This window comes from Oncorhynchus gorbuscha, linkage group LG06 (genome assembly GCF_021184085.1).
Source record: "Oncorhynchus gorbuscha isolate QuinsamMale2020 ecotype Even-year linkage group LG06, OgorEven_v1.0, whole genome shotgun sequence".
Taxonomy (NCBI): domain Eukaryota; kingdom Metazoa; phylum Chordata; class Actinopteri; order Salmoniformes; family Salmonidae; genus Oncorhynchus; species Oncorhynchus gorbuscha.
Window position 1 is genome coordinate 23137032 of NC_060178.1, and position 23037 is coordinate 23160068.

The 23037-nt window shown below is 46.0% G+C and overlaps 1 protein-coding gene across 1 annotated transcript; it reads right to left on the bottom strand.

Annotated features, from left to right (window-relative positions):
• Window positions 1-21: 21 nt before the first annotated feature.
• Window positions 22-18763, bottom strand: LOC124037714 (uncharacterized protein C1orf21 homolog). The gene is made up of 6 exons (XM_046352700.1): window positions 18611-18763; window positions 11708-11837; window positions 6414-6499; window positions 4078-4148; window positions 1989-2049; window positions 22-1713 (listed from the first exon to the last, which is right to left on the bottom strand). Exons 2-6 carry the CDS (start codon window positions 11796-11798, stop codon window positions 1666-1668), a joined length of 357 nt encoding a protein of 118 aa, XP_046208656.1. The 5' UTR covers window positions 11799-11837; window positions 18611-18763; the 3' UTR covers window positions 22-1665.
• Window positions 18764-23037: the final 4274 nt, after the last annotated feature.

Consider the following 23037-nt stretch of genomic DNA (forward strand, 5'->3'; position numbering starts at 1 on the left):
TAACAACACACCACCTCTGAGTCACACAGAGAGAGACACACAGAAGATGAACAGCTCCTGTGTTTCTAATTTTAATAGAAAAACAAAAAGTATTGAAAAATCAAATGAAAAAGGATCCATTAATGATGATGACATAAGCATGATCAGGGCTGTGTCTCCCAGGCAACCATACCTCTTTTCCTTTCAACCCACTTTTCAGTCCATGAAAGGCTGTGTGTGTGTGTGTGTGTGTGTGTGTGTGTGTGTGTGTGTGTGTGTGTGTGTGTGTGTGTGTGTGTGTGTGTGTGTGTGTGTGTGTGTGTGTGTGTGTGTGTGTGTGTGTGTGTGTGTGTGTGTGTGTGTCAACAGAGGGTGACTCCACTCTGCCAGTAAGCTTCAATACTACTGAGTTGAAGAGAAGCGGCGACTGAGCGACCAATGCGGAGGAAAGAATAATGAACACTGCAGGTGCACATGAATAAGTCCAGCAGCAGGAACCAAACAACCCACGGCTGCTGGTTCCTACAGTCACCCAAACCCATCAACACCACAGCCTAACACACTTACATAACACTGGGCTAACAAAATGACAGGAATACAATGGCATCTCCGTGTGTTTGTGTCCAGCTGCTTTGGTCTGTACTTATGTGTGTGTGTGAATATGAGTGCATCTATGAATATGAGGTTGAGTGTATGGAGATGTGTATACAGTATGCGTTTCGTCTCACAAAGCCAGGGTCTAGTGTAGTAGTGTTGAGGGTATATTTAAGAGGACAGGTTGTGTAGAGACCCAGGAGCTCTGGCCTATAGAGCTGTAGCCTGCAGGAGGTGATGCATTATGATAGAAGGCATATAAAATAAAAAACATGAAAATTCTAATTACATTTTTAAAAACTTAACTGGATTAACAGAATTTTAAAAAGAAAAAGGTCCTTCAAAGGGCAGAAGTTCAGAGCTCCAAAAGAACCCACTCACTCTTCTTTCTCTTATTAAAATATCAGGGGTTCTCTCTTTTCTCTCCCACTCCCTCCCTCCCTCCTACTCGGCTCACTCTAGCAGCGAGCCTCAGTTCTGTGACGAGGGCTGGTGGGGGTTATGGAAGTGCCCCCCCTCTATCTCCATCCACATCTCTGCTCCTCGCAGGCGAAGCACAACAGCCAGAGCCATGGAGGGTGGAAACCAGGAGGGTGTCTCCCAGACAGATTGGACTCCACAGCCACAGCAGACACTGCACTATGACCTAACACCCAGGCACCAGAAATCTATGGTCTCCCGAGACTGTGATGCCGACGACGAGTCATGAGGTGGTGGTATACACAGAATTGGACCAGGGACCACTGTACAGTTCACTGGGGTGGTAGTTGGGGTAGAGGGGTGGGGTAGTATCTCTCCATAGTCCTGCAGGGGAGCAGGAACACTGGCCTGGCTGTAGTGAGTCCACATTCCGTCTCTCCCTCCAGCAATCCACTAAGGGACCCAATGTGACGAGGGCCAAGAGGGAGGCAACAGTCTTTGAGGATAGCATTCTCTCTCTCTCTCACACACACAAAATACAAGCTCACACCAACACATACAGAATCACAAGGCAGTCAAACATACACACACAAACACACACAGATTCTCTTACATGCACCCATACACACTCTGGGAGACTCTCTGTAGGGGGTTGAGTCGGGGGCCTGTGTGCTATGTCCCATCCTCCGCCTCTTCCTCCTCCGAACAGTAGTCCTGTCCCTGTGGACACACCACAGATGAGAGATGAGACCAAGAGAAGAGAGATGATAGAGGGAGGACAGATAGCATCACTGTAGGAGAGATGGAGACGAAAGATAAGACAGGGGTGAAGTGGATAGGAATAATGTAGTGTCTTTTAAAGGCCCAATCTGGATGTAGCTCAAGTTGAATATTTCCTGCTAGTCAGATCCTGCCTATAGCAGCCCCCAATCCCACAGGAGACTGTCTCTTTAAATGTTCAGGCCCTGCTGCTCAGTCCCTCCCCTTCCCCCCACCTTCTCAATCTTCTCATCCAGCATCCTGAAGAACTCCTGCTGGCTCTCTGACGTGTGGATGCTGTGAAGGAAAGGGAGAGAGTGAGAACGAGCGAGAGTGAGAATGAGAAAGAGCGAGAGAAAGAAAAAGGAAGTTAGAGGGGGAGGAAACAGGAGGCAACAAACACACCACAAGAATTTTCCATAACACCTCCCCACACAGGAGACACAAACACACACATTTCTAAACCCCTGCTTCGGCGAGAGCCTTTGTGCTTGTGGAGGAATTTGAATAATCATTTTATAGAGAGTTCACCCAGGAGTCTATAATCCAAAGACAAACTAAATACTGATACAGCACCCAATATGTCCACACACAATGTCACCAAACAGGAAATAGAGCCCCATTACACGTCTGGAAACAAGAGACACTAACCACTCAGTTACCAGCGACACTACAATGATAATAAATCACACTGTCTGATAGCATTTATACATGCTGTATAAAACCACTGCAGTGCAGTGATTGTTAAGTAACACGATGACTAGGTGATAACGTGTGCACGCATTAGAGGTCTGGCCCGATTACTCGGAATGGCCGATTAATTAGGGAAGATTTCAAGTTTTCACAACAATCGGAAATCAGTATTTTTGTTAGTCAGTAAGTCAATTCCTCCTTTGGCCGCCTTTCCTTCCAGTTCTCTGCTGCCACTGACTGGAACAAACAGCAAAAATCACTGAAGCTGAAGATTCCCATCTCCCTCACTAGCTTTAAGATTCAGCTGTCAGAGCAGCTCACAGATCACTGCACCTGTTTATAGCCCATCTGTATACAGCCCATCTATCTACCTCATTCCCATACTGTATTTATTTATTTAGCTCCTTTTGCACCACAGCATCTCTACTTGCACATCCATCTTTTGCACATCTACCATTCCAGTGTTTAATTGCCATATTGTAATTACTTCGCCACCATGGCCTATTTATTGCCTTAACTCCCTTATCTTACGCATTTGCATACGCTGTATATAGACTTTGTTTTTTCTTTTTTTCTACTGTATTATTGACTATGTTTTATTCATTCCATGTGTAACTCTGTTGTTGTATGTGTCGAACTGCTATGCTTTATCTTGGCCAGGTCGCAGTTGCAAATGAGAACTTGTTCTCAACTAACCTACCTGGTTAAATAAAGGTGAAATAAAATAAAAAATAAAAAAGCATACAAGTATCTAAGTATCTGACTGAGCGGTGGTAGGCAGAAGCAGGAGCGTAAACATTCATTCAAACAGCACTTTTGTGCGTTTTGCCAGCAGCTCTTCGTTGTGCGTCAAGCATTGTGCTGTTTATGACTTCAAGCCTATCAACTCCCGAGATGAGGCTGGTGTAACCGAAGTGAAATGGCTAGCTAGTTAGCACGCGGTAATAGAGTTTCAAAAGTCACTCGCTCTGAGCCTTCTAGTAGTTGTTCCCCTTGCTCTGCATGGGTAACGCTGCTTCGATGGTGGCTGTTGTCGTTGTGTTGCTGGTTCGAGCCCAGGGAGGAGCGAGGAGAGGGACGGAAGCTATACTGTTACACTGGCAATATTAAAGTGCCTATAAGAACCTCCAATAGTCAAAGGTTAATGAAATACAAATGGTATAGAGGGAAATAGTCCTATAATAACCACAACCTAAAACTTCTTACCTGAGAATATTGAAGACTCATGTTAAAAAGGAACCACCAGCTTTCATATGTTCTCATGTTCTGCGCAAGGAACTGAAACGTTAGCTTTCTTACATAGCACATATTGCACTTTTACTTTCTTCTCCAACACTTTGTTTTTGCATTATTTAAACCAAATTGAACATGTTTCATTATTTACTTGAGGCTAAATTGATCTTATTGAGGTATTATATTAAGTTAAAATAAGTGTTCATTCAGTATTGTTGTAATTGTCATTATTACAAATAAATAAATATATATATTATTTAAATGGCCAATTAAATCGGTAGCGGCTTTTTTGGTCCCCCAATAATCGGTATCGGCGTTGAAAAATCATAATCGGTCGACCTCTAGCACGCATACAGCATTATTACACACACAATCTGCCACACACACATTATGACTCACTTTGTCCTGTTGGCGTTGGCTCCAGAGCCTTCTTTCGGCTGTTTGCCCCTGTACTGTACAGAGCTTTTCTCCTAAAAACACACACACATACACAATCAGCTCACAGTTCCTACCCCCCCTGAGACTACACAGAGAGAGCCTCGGGAACCCATGTAGTAGGTTAGAGGCTGGGGAGAGAATAGCTACCTGCCCCCTGCCAGCGTGGTTCCTAAGGATAAATAGCCTGGCCCAGCTGTGGCCCTAAGGCTGGGGATAGAGAGGCTGCCTACCCCTGCTGCAGGTGCCTTGGAGCTGGGAAGAGAGACGCTGCCTGTGACTGAGTCATGTAGAGTTAGGCCTGTACATGCTGGCAGGGAAGCTAGGAGACTGGTAGGCCAGGGGGCCTGACCAGGGGAAAGACCTCACTGGGCTGGATCATTAGAGGTGCTGGCTGTACTCTGGAGGAACAAGACACGCATGCTAACTACAGGCATTTCATGGATATGTAGCATCACACATAAATGTGTGCGTGAGTGTGCGCACTTTGACTCTGCAGGATTAAATGTGTGTCTGTGAGAAACGGTTCCCTGTGAGTACTTTTTGTTAATCTGTCAAAATGTTTTAAAGGTCACGTCTGAAAATTAGGTAATTTGTTCTGCTGCATGTTTTAAGCCAACTGTGGCATATGAGGAAACGAATGCCACTATGACGACGGCAGCACAGTCACAACAATGGTGGAATAAAGAGAATGCAATGACAATCAACAGTAGGGTAGGACTTTCATTTCTCTTTGGAGTTTTGATTCCTTTCTTTTCCTTCAATTGTTACCTCATCCAAATGGGTGTGCACTTTTCTGGTTATTTTACAGCATTTGTAGGAAAGACTTAACCATAGATATTGGACCATGAAGGAAGGGGTCAAAACAACCTTATGAAACTCCTACATTCCATACACGCCAACATGCTGTCTCTACCTGCTCGGGAGGCACCACGGCTGTGTGTGTGTTTGCATTTGTGTAGCGTGTGCATCTGTGTATGTGTGTGTGTGTGTGTGTGTGTGGGGGGGGGGGGGTTATGTGGAGGTGTGCATTGAGCTGTCTGTTTGTATGTGTTGATGGACAGTCTGAGAGACGTACAGTGGGGCAAAAAAGTATTTAGTCAGCCACCAATTGTGCAAGTTCTCCCACTTAAAAAGATGAGAGAGGCCTGTAATTTTCATCATAGGTACACTTCAACTATGACAGACAAAATGTGAAAAAAAATCCAGAAAATCACATTGTAGGATTTTTAATGAATGAATTTGCAAATTATGGGGGAAAATAAGTATTTTGTCAATAACAAAAGTTTATACCCTTTGTTGGCAATGACAGAAGTCAAACGTTTTCTATAAGTCTTCACAAGGTTTCCACACACTGTTGCTGGTATTTTGGCCCATTCCTCCATGCAGATCTCCTCTAGAGCAGTGATGTTTTGGGGCTGTTGCTGGGCAACATGGACTTTCAACTCCCTCCAAAGATTTTCTATGGGATTGAGATCTGGAGACTGGCTAGGCCACTCCAGGACCTTGAAACGCTTCTTACGAAGCCACTCCTTCGTTGCCCGGGCGGTGTGTTTGGGATCATTGTCATGCTGAAAGACCCAGCCACATTTCATCTCCAATGCCCTTGCTGATGGTAGGCTTTGTTACTTTGGTCCCAGCTCTCTGCAGGTCATTATCTAGGTCCCCCCGTATGGTTCTGGGATTTTTGCTCGCCGTTCTTGTGATCATTTTGACCCCACGGGGTGAGATCTTGCGTGGAGCCCCAGATTGAGGGAGATTATCAGTGGTCTTGTATGTCTTCCATTTCCTAATAATTGCTCACACAGTTGATTTCTTCAAACCAAGCTGCTTACCTATTGCAGATTCAGTCTTCCCAGCCTGGTGCAGGTCTACAATTTTGTTTCTGGTGTCCTTTGACAGCTCTTTGGTCTTGGCCATAGTGGAGTTTGGAGTGTGACTGTTTAAGGTTGTGGACAGGTGTCTTTTATACTGACAACAAGTTCAAACAGGTGACATTAATACAGGTAACGAGTGGAGGACAGAGGAGCCTCTTGTCTGTGGGAGCCAGAAATCTTGCTTGTTTGTAGGTGACCAAATACTTATTTTCCAACATAATTTGCAAATAAATTCATTAAAAAATCCTACAATGTGATTTTCTGGATTTTCTTTTCTCATTTTGTCTGTCATAGTTGAAGTGTACCTATGATGAAAATTACAGGCCTCTCTCATGTTTTTAAGTGGGAGAACTTGCACAATTGGTGGCTGACTAAATACTTTTATGCCCCACTGTACGCACGCGCGCGTCTCCTCTCTCTCACCAGGTTCTCCTGGTTACGTGCATTCACCCGGTCCTCCTCTCCACGCATGTACTTCACCTCCTCCACTCCTTTCATCTTGTACTCGTCTGTACGGAGAGAGAAAAACAGTACAGTTAGACAAATAAAGAACTACTCCTGCATATCAGTGGCACTGAAAAGACACACAGAGAGAGAACCCCACCCAACAGTGGACATAACAGGTATCTTTATTTTCTGAGTAGCTGCCTAGGTTCTGACAAAGCAGCACTCACCCACCAACACTTACACACACCGCTAATAAAACGCACACTGTCTTATCTGCTCCATTCTGTGTATTTCACCCTTTCTCTCAAATACTCATATCAGACTGATAGTGAGACAGTAGGAGGGAGGAAAGGCACCTACCATGTGCAGTCAGTCTATCTGAAATGTATCATCTGCAGCCAATACACTGTTCTACTCCTCTTCCTCTCACTGTCGTACTCACCCTCTTCCTCTCACTGTCGTACTCACCCTCTTCCTCTCACTGTCGTACTCACCCTCTTCCTCTCACTGTCGTACTCACCCTCTTCCTCTCACTGTCGTACTCACTCTCTTCCTCTCACTGTCGTACTCACTCTCTTCCTCTCACTGTCGTACTCACTCTCTTCCTCTCACTGCCGTACTCACTCTCTTCCTCTCACTGTCGTACTCACTCTCTTCCTCTCACTGCCGTACTCACTCTCTTCCTCTCACTGTCGTACTCACTCTCTTCCTCTCACTGCCGTACTCACTCTCTTCCTCCATTTTTGCACCCAAAAAAAGTTAGTGCAAAAAGGGTCAATGGACTAACCGGACTAACTATTTAGTAGTCTTGGGAGTAGAAGCTTATCAGGGTCCTGTTGGTTCCAGAGTTGGTGCATCGGTACCACTTGCCGTGCGGTAGCAGAGAGAACAGTCTATGACCTGGGTGGCTGGAGTCTGACAATTGTTATGGCCTTTCTGACACCGCCTGGTATAGAGGTCCTAGATGGCAGAGAGCTCGGCCCCATTGATGTACTGGGTCGTACGCCCTACCTTCTGTAGCGCCTTGCAGTCGCATGCCAAGCAGTTGCCATACCAAGCGGTGATGCAGCCAGTCAGGATGCTCTCAATAGAGCAGCTGTTGAAACTTTCGAGGATCTGAGATCCCAAAGCAAATCTTTTTAGCCTCCTGAGGGTGAAGAGTTGTTGTCGTGCCTTCTTCACGACTGTGTTCGTGTATTTGGACCATAATAAATCCTTATTGATGTGAACACCGAGGAACTTGAAGCACTCGACACACTCCACCTCAGCACCGTCAATGGGGGTGTGCTCAGCCCTCCGTTTCCTGTACTCCACAACCAGCTCCTTTGTCTTGCTAACATTGAGGGAGAGGCTGTTGTCCTGGCATCACAACTGCCAGGTCTCTGACCTCCTCCCAATAGGCCGTCTCATTGTTGTCGGTGATCAGGCCTACCACAATGTTAACCTATTTAAAGGTCTTACTCACATCGGTTACGGAGAGCGTGATCACACAGTCGTCCGGAACAGCTGGTGCTCTCATGTATGGTTCAGTGTTGCTTGCCTCGAGGCGAGCATAGAAGGCATTTAGCCTTCTGGTAGGCTCGCGTCACTGGGCAGATCGCGGCTGGGTTTCCCTTTGTAATCTGTGATAGTTTGCCAGGCCTGGCACAGAGAGGGGGAGGAGAGATAGAGAGAGAGGGATGTTCTCTACTGCTGCCTGCCTGGGGAATGCAAACATGTCAGAGCAAAGCAGCCTGTCTGCACACGCCGACACACACACACATACACACACACACACACAGAATTAAGCCAACCATCAGTCACTGTGGCTTAGTAACAGAGACAGGTAACGGAGGAGAAAAACGACTAACACTGAGCAGACATCAAAGGCACGTAAACACACTGAAGATGAGCCTATAAAAGGAAAAAGAAAAATGACAATATTTCATGGATACAAAAAAGGATCTATACAATGGATCGATCTGTCATAGCCTGGTCCCAGATCTGTACAGGTATGTGCTTGTATGGCATGACAATAATAATGACAGTCAGTTGGCAGAAGCACATACAGATCTGGGACCAGGATACATTAGGCCATATTGGAGAGGATGTGCATCAGTAAGTGTGTGTCTCCATTGGCACTGACTGACAGATGATGGGGTGAAAAAGAGATACTAATTTCCACTCTGGCGACATGGCTGCTTGCTTCATCATGATGATTTTGGGGCTAAGGACATTTTAGAGACAGGAAAAAGGTCTCTCTGATGTGGACATCTTTATCATTAGGATCCGGGACCCTGTGTCGACCTTCAGGATATCTCTGTGAAAATCCTCGCTCTCTGTCAGTTGAAAGTAGTGTGTGTGTATCTGAGTCAATTTGAGCATGAGTGTGTGTCCTTTTGAGTGCACTACATGCACGGTCAGGCTGAGTGGCCACGGCAGTCTGTGTCATTCTCCCCTTCCTGCAGTCTGTCAGTCAGAGCCTCCTGCCTGGCTCCCTTCCAGCCCTGACTCTCTCCAAAGGCCTCAGCAGATATGACATTTACATTGCCACTGCCCCGCCCTGCCTGTGTTGGTGAAATAACAATATACTAATTTCAGACCAGAAGTCATTATTACTACCCTGCCAAGTCCACCGACTCACTAGGACTATGCCACTATTTTCGTAGCAGTTTAGAAAGTAAAGGGGCGTCATTTAATTTCATAGCAGGAAAGATTAGTCTCATATTACATTACAGCTCAAGTCTAAAGATCTACAATCAGTTAGATAAGTTCTGAAATACAGTGTAGTGAGGCCTCATACTTCCGTTGGAAGTAGCGACTATATTTACACTACAATACAAGCAATACACCCACTCACAACAGTCTGGCCAACTACAAATCAAATCGCAAAACTGCAACAAGACAACAACTGACATGCTACAACAAACAAGGTAACACACTCCGTTGTAGCAGACACACACGCTACTACTTCAAACAGGCTGCAATCAGAAAGTGTTGCTATTTTCTGTCTTCTCCCCTGGTGTTTGGGTAAGGGAGCTCAGCCTTTCCTGTTATTGTGCGAGGGAGTAAAGGAGCATAAGCAGGAGACTGCCGTCACCTCAACACTCCTAACTGCGACACACACACACACACACACACACACACACACACACACACACACACACACACACACACACACACACACACACACACACACGGCGCTCAAACAATGACACATTTTGACTGGCACACAATCTGTTGGATCAGATCACTGTGATTGATATGAGTGTTGCTCATTTTACCAGACACACTAAGCCTCCTGTTCTATCAATAGGAGCCTAATGAGCTGAACTGGGAAGAAGGGATGACGAGCAGAAGGACGTGGGAGAGAAAAAGAAACGAGCGGCGGAGAGAATCAACGTGCTGTGGCTGGGCGGTCGGTTGTAATCCACAGACAGTATCCAGGTCAACAGTTCTCTTCCTCCCTCTCTGTGACCATCAACATCAAACAGACAGTTGATAGAATCATCTATCCAGCACCCTCCATGCCCTGCTTACTAGTGCTGCAGAGAGAGCACAGACCCATTTAATGTCTACCACCATCTTCTAGTGGGAGGCAGGTTGCAGTCTAGCAGATGAGCTGTCACCAACCATTCACATAACACACTGAGGAAGAGTGATGGGGGGGCACAAGGCCGTGACCAAATGCTGTGATGAGAGGGGGGGGGGGGGGATGGGGAGTGAAAGGGAGAGAGATGGCGAAGTGGCTGGGAAGGATGTGGAAAGGAAGGAGAGATGGCGAAGTGGCTGGGAAGGATGTGGAAAGGAAGGAGAGATGGTGAAGTGGCTGGGAAGGATGTGGAAAGGAAGGAGAGATGGTGAAGTGGCTGGGAAGGATGTGGAAAGGAAGGAGAGATGGTGAAGTGGCTGGGAAGGATGTGGAAAGGAAGGAGAGATGGTGAAGTGGCTGGGAAGGATGTGGAAAGGAAGGAGAGATGGTGAAGTGGCTGGGAAGGATGTGGAAAGGAAGGAGAGATGGTGAAGTGGCTGGGAAGGATGTGGAAAGGAAGGAGAGATGGTGAAGTGGCTGGGAAGGATGTGGAAAGGAAGGAGAGATGGCGAAGTGGCTGGGAAGGATGTGGAAAGGAAGGAGAGATGGCGAAGTGGCTGGGAAGGATGTGGAAAGGAAGGAGAGATGGCGAAGTGGCTGGGAAGGATGTGGAAAGGAAGGAGAGATGGTGAAGTGGCTGGGAAGGATGTGGAAAGGAAGGAGAGATGGTGAAGTGGCTGGGAAGGATGTGGAAAGGAAGGAGAGATGGTGAAGTGGCTGGGAAGGATGTGGAAAGGAAGGAGAGATGGTGAAGTGGCTGGGAAGGATGTGGAAAGGAAGGAGAGATTGTCTAATACAGAGAAAGAGAAAGGAAGGCAAGAAAGTGAGGCCCCGGAAGGGAAAGGGAGGAGATGAAAAAAGGAGGGGGAAAACTTGAATCTTTAACCCACGTCATCCTCCTCTCTCAAGGGACATTCCCTCTCCCCCTCCAGGGAGGGAGGGAGGGAGGGGTCAGAGAAGGTCAGAAGGCGAGACAGAGAGCGAGAGAGAGAGTGGGAGGGGCACAAATAAGGCCAGACTCATGGGTCTGACAGCCGGTGAGAGAGGGATAAAGAAAAAGAGAGAGACGGAGGGAGGAAGAGTGAGAGGCAGCAGAGGGAGAACAGAACGAGGCCTCCTGTGGCTCGTCATCTGCCATTTCCTGTGTGGTTATTCCAGCGTGCTGCTCCTAATTCTTAAATCTGTCGCTAATCCCTCATCCTCTCTCTCTCCCAGCCTGTCCAGCAGGCAGCTATAATTGATGCTGTTAACTAGATACACTTTCTCAACCCTCTCTCTATGTCCAAGCTCTAAAACATTAAGTACTAAGAGGACACCAAAACCACTCAGCTATCCTAGAGGCTACTGCACTAAGTAGTATTCACACAGTGTAGGAGGAATAGATTGGGGAAACATGATACAAATATTCCCTAAAATCTCTGCAGCCCGGTTTGGAAACTTGGCATTGGTTAATAAAATGTATAGCTAATTATAATGTACTTGTAGACTAGAGACTGGGAATAGAGTGAGACTAGAGGAGAGGTATAACAGGTAACATAGCCAGCGGGCCAGTGTGTGTGGAGTAGACAGGAAGGATATCCTATAGCATGTCACTATATTTCCAAATAATAGCCTTCAGGTGGGAAGGATGTTTTACAGTTGAAAGTAGCCAGGGTTAGAATAGAGGGAGAATATAGGAGTGTGTATAGTGTGTACTGACCGGAGAAGAGGTCTCCGTTGCTGTAGGCCTTGCCCCGGCCTTCCTCATCACTGGGCACGGCCGACACCTGCTTAGCCGAGGTGCAGCCCATCGCCTCACTCTCTGGCTCCTCTCCTCATGGCACTCTCACCTGGAGATAAAAAGAGAGGGAGAGGGAGGTGAGGCAAGAGAGATATGGTTAAAGTCCATAGCAGCTATTGAGCGATAACTATATTGGTTAACACATGCATTGTATTTTAGTGACTACTGGGACAAACCAACAATATCGCAGCCTCTGAGCCTGTCACCGTGGAGCAGGAGTGTCAGTCACGCACACAGTGTCACAGGCAATACACTGTCACAAGCACAGACTGTCAGTCACACACAGTATTGTTGTCACAGGCACAAAGGAAAACACTGTTACAGGCAGACTGTCAGTGTTACCCACGCAATAGATTATAACAGACACAGCAAGGCAGCATCAGACACCACCCACACCTCATAACAAGGCATCATCAGACACCACCCACAACTCAGAACAAGGCAGTATCAGACACCGACACCTCAGAACAAGGCAGTATCAGACACCACCCACACCTCAGAACAAGGCATTATCAGACACCACCCACACCTCAGAACAAGGCATCATCAGACACCACCCACACCTCAAAACAAGGCAGTATCAGACACCACCCACACCTCAGAACAAGGCAGTATCAGACACCACCCACACCTCAGAACAAGGCAGTATCAGACACCACCCACAACTCAGAACAAGGCAGCATCAGACACCACCAACACCTCAGAACAAGGCAGCATCAGACACCACCCCCACCTCAGAACAAGGCAGCATCAGACACCACCGACACCTCAGATCAAGCCACTGGCAGTCCAACAATAGAGGCCCTGAGCCTTGTCGCTGAGACAGAGAGAAGAAATAGAGAGAAACAGGTTGAACGAGAGGTAGAGTAAAATAGAGAGCGAACAATGAGAGGGCAGAGAATAGATGAGTAGAGAGAAATGTTCCAGAGCATCAACAGGCTGCCGACACTCCTCCTCCCTCCTCTATTTTCCTCCCCTCGTTTGAAGTTGACAGGAGGTCAGTGTCCACTTCAGAGCCAGCCTCCCTATGAGCTGGCTTTCCACTGCACAAAGCAACAGGTGTGCAGAGAGGAGTGTGTGTCTGTGTGTAGACTGAATTTTGAGTGGGAGCGTGTGTGCACTGTGGTGTCTGTTCTGTTTGCATGTGTGTATAAGCGGTTTTTGAAAATTGTGTGTGTAGTTTTGATTTGTGTCTTTCACAGCTTTCTTGGCTAAATAACATGAATCTCCTGATGTGAGTTTACACGGGTCTTTCTTAAAGGTACAGCGAGTGTGAAGGGATTCTTCTGGGGGCTCGCTATGCGCGCATGCACACAGACACATGGCTATGTCATGGGCAGGAGCTCAGACAGATCAGGCCAGAACAGCCGGATCCTGCCTGACTACAGAGGATGGGTCGGTGTCTGACAGAGTTCTGTGGCCTGACGGTAAGGCCTTCCCCTGCAGCCCAGGCTGTTTAGGCACTGTGGACTGCCTGTTCGTGTCAGAGCTGGAGCAACTCAATTATGGCTCAGACCATGGAGTCTGTCTGGACACATCTCTTAAGAGTGCAGACGGTGTGTGTGTGAGGGGTAAAATGCTGAAAAGTGGCTTGCAGCGTTGCTGATCCTCGAGTGAGTGAGTGAACTTCTAGTTCTCCTTCTGACTGAATCATACAGGATAATTCTGAAAAGTCCAGTTGCATGAATGGATGTCTGGTTAGGAATCTCTCAGTCTTCTGTGTAGAATCCTAGCCAGGTCAGTGTTAATGGTGTTTGGGCTGTGTGTTAAAGCAGAGAGCGTTGAGTTAGCACAGATGGCATGTGTACAATGCAGGCCTGTCAGCTAGGAACAGATGTGGAAGTGTGTCAATGGGACAAGCTTACGCTACCAGTTAAGACCCTGACACCAGCCGGATCCAGCACTCACTCACACACACACGATGATATCAATACACAGATACAGGTAACTGCCAAAATAAAGGAAACACTTGAGTAATTGAGGGATACTAAGTATATTGAAAGCAGGTGTTTCCACACAGGTGTGGTTCCTGACTTAATTAAACAATGAACAACCCATCATGCTTAGGGTCATGTATAAAAAGTATTTTGGCTAGCATGGCTGGAAGAGATCTCAGGGACTTTGAAAGAGTGGTCTCAAAGGAACATAGGGGGTTTAAAGGGGTGTGTGTCTCAGTCACCAGATCTCAACCCAATTTAACACTTAACACTGGAGTGGTGCCTGAGACAGCGTTTTCCATCAACAATACACCAAATGATGATATTTCTCATGGAAGAATGGTGTTGCATCCCTCCAATAGAGTTCCAGACACTTGTAGAATCTATGCCAAGTTGCATGGGCAGAGATATGCCTAACTAACAAACAAACAAGCAAGTTGCAAACCCACTCTAAATATTCTGCCGTTAGGCTTATCCCTACATTATACCAAAAGTCTACAGCTACTGTACACTAAGAAAATACTATTAGATTGCTTACATCATAGATACTTATTTACTCAAGGATCAGCAAAAGGCTGCAAGCCACATTTCAGCATTTTACCACACACACACACACACACTACCTGCAGGTCTGAGTAGTTGAACTCAGATAACACTGAGGGGATATGTGTACATGCACAAGTGTGCTTGCGTAAACACATGCGTAAACAAGCTCCGTAGTGTGTCCACTACGTTCTAAGACACACACAGGCTCAGTAGTGTGAACCTTCTCAAACACACTGCTGTGCCAGAAGCTATCTGAGCCACCGCAGAGCCTGAAAAACTGGCTGTGGGCCCGCCTATCCTGGAAAGGGAATGAGAGAAGGAGGGAGTGAAGGAGAAAGAAGAATGAGGAAGGGCTAGCCGAGCCTTCCAGGGAAGTCGGGTTCAAAGGCCAGGTCTCTGAGACCCATCGTCAGCCATGATAGTGACAGGGACAGAGCCAGCAATTGGACAAGGGCTGAGAGTGATAGACCCTGCATTGTGTCTCTCTCTGACATAACAGGACACTCAGCCAAAGCACCATAATATTTACACTAGCCAGCAGCAACCCCTGTACCTCTTCTCTCTTCCTTGTCCCAGTTTAAACACTACATCAGCCTGACAAGCCGGCAAGCCGTGCCAACACACACACACACGCGTGCGCTTGGAGCCTTGTACACTCCGACAAGGAAGACCTGTTCTGAGTGTGGTGTTACTGTTCCTTGTGCATGTCTCCACTCCCTTGTGTTCTGCTGTGAGTACCTCTTTCCACTCTCCCTCCGTTGTAGTGGGCACAAGTGGCTGGGGGGGGTGTACAAATAACAGCTCCTCTGTTTGGGAGAACTCTGTCATGTGACAATGAGATGGGCAGATAGAGAGAGACACTGAGGCATAGAGATAGTCAGAGTGAGGCAGATACAGACAGGCAGGGAGGGAGGGAGTGAGAGACGAGAGAGAAGATTCAAGGCATGTTGTTACGTACACGTTGGCACCAGGACAGAACTATGTTTTTTTGTCAGGCCAATTAAGCCAACTGAGTTGGAAATTAGATGTCTGCATGGCTCACTAGATTTCCTGTTCGGTCTCTCCTCTGTGGCTTAGGGCAAGACAGAAGGGGAGAGAGAAGGAATGAGAGAAAGAAGGAAAGAGCCAGAGAGGGAAGTGTGAATGAGTAGAGCTCAGAGGGCCACTGTTACTTTAATTAATCAGAAGAGTAATTGAACCCGAATGTTGAGTTAAATGGATACTTGGGGATTTTGGCAATGATGCCCTTTATCTACTTCCCCAGAGTCAGATGAACTCATGGATACCATTGTTAGCAGATACCCATAGACTTCCAGTCATTGCGCTAACTCTAGTTAGCATTGGCTCACAAAACTACCTCTAACTTCCTTCATAATTGACTCAAGCGACATAAAAATGGTATCCATGATTTCAACGGACTCTGGGGAAGTAGATAAAGGGCCTCATTGCCAAAATCCCCAAGTATCCCTTTAAAGTTTAGATTAATTTAACCCAGTGTTCAGCCACAGCCCCAGGGAGCCATACGAAATACGACTTTGGACATTTTCCTAAGACAGAGGTTCATAAAAGGGAAAACTAGGAGAACCACAATGACAGAGAAAACCATACAGCATTGGTAGTTGCTTCAGCCTCAACTATTCTACAGATGTTCACACAGGGCAGTGTTTAGGATTATGGCAAGCATTTTTATAGTAGGGACCCAGGGTTTTCCCCTCCTCATGTCACATGGTCAGGGTAACACTCCTGACCCTATTCATTGCCGTATCACAGTGGCCTGGCCTGTGTGTCAGACTGTATCAGTGTCCCAGTACAGTAGTATCTCTGTGTGTCTTTCTTTACTCATTCACCATGTTATCACCTTCTCTAGACCTACTCCCTGCTCCCTCTCAGACATGCCCTCCCAGCTCAACAAACAGCAGAGCTCAGGTCAACCACGCCTGTTGTTCCCCATCTCGCTCTCTCTGCTTAGCGGACAAATACAGAATTACCATGAATATTCATTAGCAATCATTAACACTGCACCAAATATATTTTAAAATCAGGATCTAATTGCGTCTCTGCTGTAGGATAATTGATGAAACACTTTCCTGTGTGTGACTGACCAGGGTTGGTTTGTATTGTATTGGACCTAATTTGCAGAGTAGAAACCCTGAATAATGGAACAGAGTTGGAACATGAGTGAAAACGAGCAAATTCCAGGTCATAATTCATTCGGCAAGAAGATCTTTTCACTGCCTTGCACTGCAAACGAGTACAGACCTTTTCCACCTCTCACTGTACAATGCTGTGTTCTGTGTTCTCTTATCTGGTTGTACTCTGAGATCCATATCTATGAGTGTGGTCCAGGTTATCTGGCCTTCAACAGAGCAACACCCATCTGCTGTTCTGGGCACCCAATGCAACGCCTCTCTAGCACCACTCTCTGCACTGCTGGTCTCCTGCTTCAGCAGCAATCAATGTGCCAAGTCCCTCTGTCCAAAACAAAGTAACATACCCTGGTCTGTCCATATGTACCACTATGTACATACTGACTCAGATTTGGGGAGAGAAACACACACAGCAATGTGAATCACGCAGCCTGCAATGTGTGAGCTTTGTGAGTCAGTACCTAGAGGGATCAGGTTGTGCTGGCCTTGTGCTTCATACACTGCACCTGACACCTAATGCCACTCAGCAATGCCAATGTGCAGGGACAGACCACCACACTCAGCATGTGCAAAGGTACTAACACACACGCAGTCAGGACACAAACACAACCCCAATAATAACACAGTCCCCCCACCATCACACACACACAGGCCTCCCAGTAACTATGGAAACCCAGCCTCCTCCTCAGAGTGATGTCACGTTGACATTGCATCATATCAATCTTAATTAGGGTTGCACTCCCCCTCTACCAAATACAGGCCAAAATCACAACCTGAGAGCCAGAGACAGTGAGAACATGGAGTGAGAGTACAAATGGAGAGATTGAGAGGCAGAGAGATGGGCAGATGAGCAAGGACTGGACGGCTAATAATAGATTGATCCCTCTTTCACACGGTGCCTGGAAGACGCTAACTTCAGAGCGAGCTGTGCTCTGTCTTAATTCACCGCCGGATCTAAAGCCATAAGCGAGCCGCAAATAATACACATCGCATTTATGGAGGATAGAGGGGGGGTGAGAGGCAGACAGATATAGCCAGACAGAAATGTAGAATAGAGGAGGAGGGAAGAGGGCAGGCTGATCATCCAACCACAACAGAGTTCAAGGAGTATATTACCCAATGTATAAGACTTCAACTAGCCAGATATAGTGGCTTAGCGATTACACCCATTTTTATGCATGTGTATTGATCCAGCTATTGCAGTGGACTAGCAGCAGGGGATTGAATCTGGCCATTGACCAGCAAATCAGTATAACAGGTGCACAGACTACTGTTATGTTAATGTTAAACAGAAGACTATTCTTACGGAGATGTTGATGTAACGTAAACACTGAAAGGTATCATACGTTGCCCAATACAAGCAAATCAGTGGCCTGATAACATTGAGCTGTCGCTGTCTCGAGGACGAGATATGATAGCCACTGTCATGTAGCCACAGACAGAAGTGGACATGAACAATAACCCCCAATCCACCCTATTGAGTCAACTTTCAGTCTCTCAGGGGAACCGTAAGATCTCGATTCAAGTCATGTGTGTTAATGTGTGTGAATTAAGAACGAACCAAGTGACAGCAGAGCGGGCGACCGAGGTCTAGCCTGTCGGGGCATAGTTGCTGCTATTCTGAACCCACAGCTGTGTCCAGCTGCGCTGCAGTGAGACACTGGGCGCATTGTTTCCCGCAGGGAAAGGGAGAGTAGCGGCTCTACGTGTGTACACACAGATACACATAGTAGAATAGTCTCTACACAAACGTGGCTGTCTTTATGCCAGCCCAGGTGTTCTCTCATTTTTTGATGCTTTTAGTCCAGAAACAAACGTCCTAACAAACGAGAGGGAGGAGAGAAAGAGAAAGCGACGGGGCAAGGGGGGCAGCGCCTCGAGGATTAAAAACATGACATTTTGGTAAACGCATTGAGATCGAACGGTATGCTTAACCGTAACCAAAACACGGCTACTACTCCATTTCCACTATTTTCTCCTGGAGTCCACTCCTAACCCATGTAGTAAACACAGACATGTCCGAGAGCCGAACCCAAGACACAGGAAGGAAAGCGCCGGGCAATCACAGCCCGACTCAGGAAACAACAACAAAAGAGAAGACTACGACAGAGATACAGAATATGTCAATTATACGCAGCTAATAACCTGTTGAAACTAATAGCGAGTATTTTTTAATGTAGCTAGATACTTACTTTACTGAACCGGTTCCGCTCGGTCCACTTTAGATTCGCCGAGCTTCACGCGGACGGGCGGGCGGGAGCTGACGCTGTGGAGTGGCTGGGAACCGTATGACCACCACACTGAACGTAAACTCTGGTTTGCGTCGTTTTACCAGGATGCCACTATTTCGCGCAGTAATGCAGCCATCTTGCTGAGGACTTTACTGTAATGTAAATATCCGGGTTACTTGTTGGCAATAAAAATATAGCAGATATTTTTTGGAACTCAATATAATATTTATTCGTGGCAACAACAACAAAAAAACGTTACTTTTACAACAGGAAATCAGTGGCATATGTGAGAGGGGCTACTTTTCTAGGAAATGACAGATTGACATGTAAATGTTTTATGTAGTACTGTGTCCAAACTAAAAGTGCTAAAAAATGCCTGACATTTGTTTCTCAAAATTGACCAAGATCATGTATGGAGAATTATAGTTCAACCATACAAGCTCAGTAGTTGTTCTCTGGAGAGACAAGTGGAAGCTCTGAGAAAATGTAAGCCCTTGACTCTAGCACAGTATAAAATCAATAGACCCATAGGGGCCCCATTTCAATATAGTGGCAGCCCTAAGAAATGTTATCCCCCTCACTGGCAGAACGACAGAAACATTCTATTAAATGTGATAATAGGATTACACAGCATGATCCATGCAGACTGAGCCTCAGAAATGATTCATAAATATTGTATAATATTAAAAACATAACATACAGTTGAAGTCAGAAGTTTACATACACTTAGGTTGGAGTCATTAAAACTCGTTTTTCAACCACTCCACACATTTATTGTTAACAAACTATAATTTTGGCAAGTCGGTTAGGACATCTACTTTGTGCATGACACGTCATTTTTCCAACAATTGTTTACAGATTATTTCACTTATAATTCACAGTATCACAATTCCAGTGGGTCAGAAGTTTACATACACTAAATTGACTGTGCATTTAAACAGCTTGGAAAATTTCAGAAAATTATGTAATGGCTTTAGAAGCTTCTGATAAATGTCAATTAGCCTGAGTCAATTAGAGGTGTACCTGTGGATGTATTCCAAGGCCTACCTTCAAACTTAGTGCCTCTTTGCTTGACATCATGGGAAAATCAAAAGAAAATACCTCAGAAAAGACGTCCACAAGTCTGATTCATCCTTGGGAGCAATTTCCAAATGCCTGGAGGTACCACGTTCATCTGTAAAAACAATAGTGCGCAAGTATAAACACCATGAGACCACGCCGCCATCATACTGCTCAGGAAGGAGACGCATGCTGTCTTTTAGAGGTAAATGTACTTTGGTGCGAAAAGTGCAAATCAATCCGAGAACAACAGCAAAGGACCTTGTGAAGATGCTGGAGGAAACTGGTACAAACGTATCTATAGCCACAGTAAAACAAGTCCTATATCGACATAACTTGAAAGGCCGCTCAGCAAGGAAGAAGCCACTGCTCCAAACCCACCATAAAAAAGCCAGACTACGGTTTGCAACTACACATGGGGACAAATATCGTACTTTCTGGAGAAATGTCTGGTCTGATGAAACAAAAATAGGACTGTTTGGCCATAATGACCATTGTAATGTTTGGAGGAAAAAGGAGGAGGCTTGCAAGTCGAAGAACACCATACCAACCGTGAAGCACAGGGCTGGCAGCATCATGTTGTGGTGCTGCTTTGCTGCAGGAGGGACTGGTGCACTTCACAAAATAGATGGCATCATGAGGCTGGATAATTATGTGGATATATTGAAGCAACATCTCAAGACATCAGTCTGGAAGTTAAAGCTTGGTTGCAAATGGAACTTCCAAATGGACTATGACCCCAAGCATACTTTCAAAGTTGTGGCAAAATGGCTTTATGACAACAAAATCAAGATATTGGAGTGGCCATCAGAAAGCTCTGAAATCAATCACATAGAACATTTGTGGGCAGAACTGAAAAAGTGTGTGCGAGGAGGCCTACAAACCTGACTCAGTTACACCAGCTCTGTCAGGAGGAATGGGACAAAATTCACCCAACTTATTGTGGGAAGCTTGTGAAAGGCTACCCGAAACGTTTGGCCCAAGTTAAACAATTTAAAGGCAATGCTACAAAATACTAAATGAGTGTATGTAAACTTCTGACCCACTGGGAATGTGATGAAATACATAAAAGCCGAAATAAATCACTCTCTCCTATTATTCTGACATTTCACATTCTTAAAATAAAGTGGTGATCCTAACTGACCTAAAACAGGGAATTTCTACTAGGATTAAATGTCAGCAATTGTGACAAAGTGAGTTTAAATGTATTTGACTAAGGTGTATGTAAACTTCCGACTTCAACTGTAGATATTGAAACCACTGATGTATGTCTCCCTAAGCATGAGCAGACCAGCTGGCAGGTGTCTTCAGGGACATTTTCAATCTCTCCTTGTCCCAGTCTGTAATCCAAACATGTTTCAAGCTGACCACCATTGTCCATGTTCCAAATATCTCTAAGGTAACCTGCCTAAATGACTATCACCCTGTATTACTCACATCTGTAATTATGAATTGCATTGAAAGGCTGGTCATGACACACATCAACACCATAATCCCAGACACCCTACCCTAGACCCACTGCAATTTGCAAACCTCCCCTACAGATCCACAGATGACGCAATCTCAATTGCACTTCACACTGCCCTATCCCACCTGGACAAGAGGAGAAATAACTGAAAATACTGTTCATAGACTACAGCTCAGCATTCAACATCATAGTCCTTTCCAAGCTAGGGACCCTGGGACTGAACCCCTCCCTCTACAACTGGGTCCTGGACTTGCTGACGGGTCGGCCCCAGGTGTTGAGGCTAGGCAACAACACCTCAGCCATGTTGACCCTCAACACAGGGGCCCCTCAGATGTGTGTGCTTTAGTCCACTACTGTACTCCCTGTTCACCCACGACTGCATGGCCGCGCATGACTCCAACACCATTATTAAGTTTGCTGACAACGTGACGGTGAGATGGTTAGACTTAGCAGTGTGGTACCAGGACAACAACCTCTCCCTTAATATCAGTAAGACCAAGGAGCTGATAGTGGACTACAGGAGAATGAGGGGGAAGCACACCCCCATCTACAATTGACAGGGCTGTTGTGGATTGGGTTGAGAGCTTGGCGTCCACAACACTAAGGACTTAACATGGTCCACACACACCTGCACAGTTGAAGAGGGCACGGCTGCACCCTTTCCCTTCAGGAGGCTGAAAAGATTTGGCATGGGCCCACAGATCCTCAATTTTTTTTACAGCTGCATCATCAAAGGCATCTTGACCGCAAAGAGCTACAAAGGTGGGAGAGCTACAAAGGGTGGTGCGGACAGCCCAATACATGACTGGGGCCGAGCTTCCTGCCATCCATGATCCCTATATCAGGCGGTGTCAGAGGAAGGCCTGAAAAATTGCCAGACTCCAGCCACAGACAGTTTCACTCCACTACCGTCCGGAAAACGGTACCGGAGCATGGACTCTTGGACTCTCTTGATTGACCGGAGCACTGACTTTCTTGGACCAACAGGCCCCAAGACTGCTTCTACCCAAAAACCATAAGACTGCCAAATAGCCAGACTGCTAAATAGTTAATAGTACTCAAACTACCTGCACTGACCCTACGCACTCTCACTAGACTTTATATACACACACACCATATACATGCTCACACACACACACACACACACACACACACACACACACACACACACACACACACACACACACACACAATACAGTGCCTTGCGAAAGTATTCGGCCCCCTTGAACTTTGCAACCTTTTACCACACTTCAGGCTTCAAACATAAAGATATAAAACTGTATTTTTTTGTGAAGAATCAACAAGTGGGACACAATCATGAAGTGGAACGACATTTATTGGATATTTCAAACTTTTTTAACAAATCAAAAACTGAAAAATTGGGCATGCAAAATTATTCAGCCCCTTTACTTTCAGTGCAGCAAACTCTCTCCAGAAGTTCAGTGAGGATCTCTGAATAATCCCATGTTGACCTAAATGACTAATGATGATAAATACAATCCACCTGTGTGTAATCAAGTCTCCGTATAAATGCACCTGCACTGTGATAGTCTCAGAGGTCCGTTAAAAGAGCAGAGAGCATCATGAAGAACAAGGAACACACCAAGCAGGTCCGAGATAATGTTGTGAAGAAGTTTAAAGCCGGATTTGGATACAAAAAGATTTCCCAAGCTTTAAACATCCCAAGGAGCACTGTGCAAGCGATAATATTGAAAGGGAAGGAGTATCAGACCACTGCAAATCTACCAAGACCTGGCCGTCCCTCTAAACCTATAGCTCATACAAGGAGAAGACTGATCAGAGATGCAGCCAAGAGGCCCATGATCACTCTGGATGAACTGCAGAGATCTACAGCTGAGGT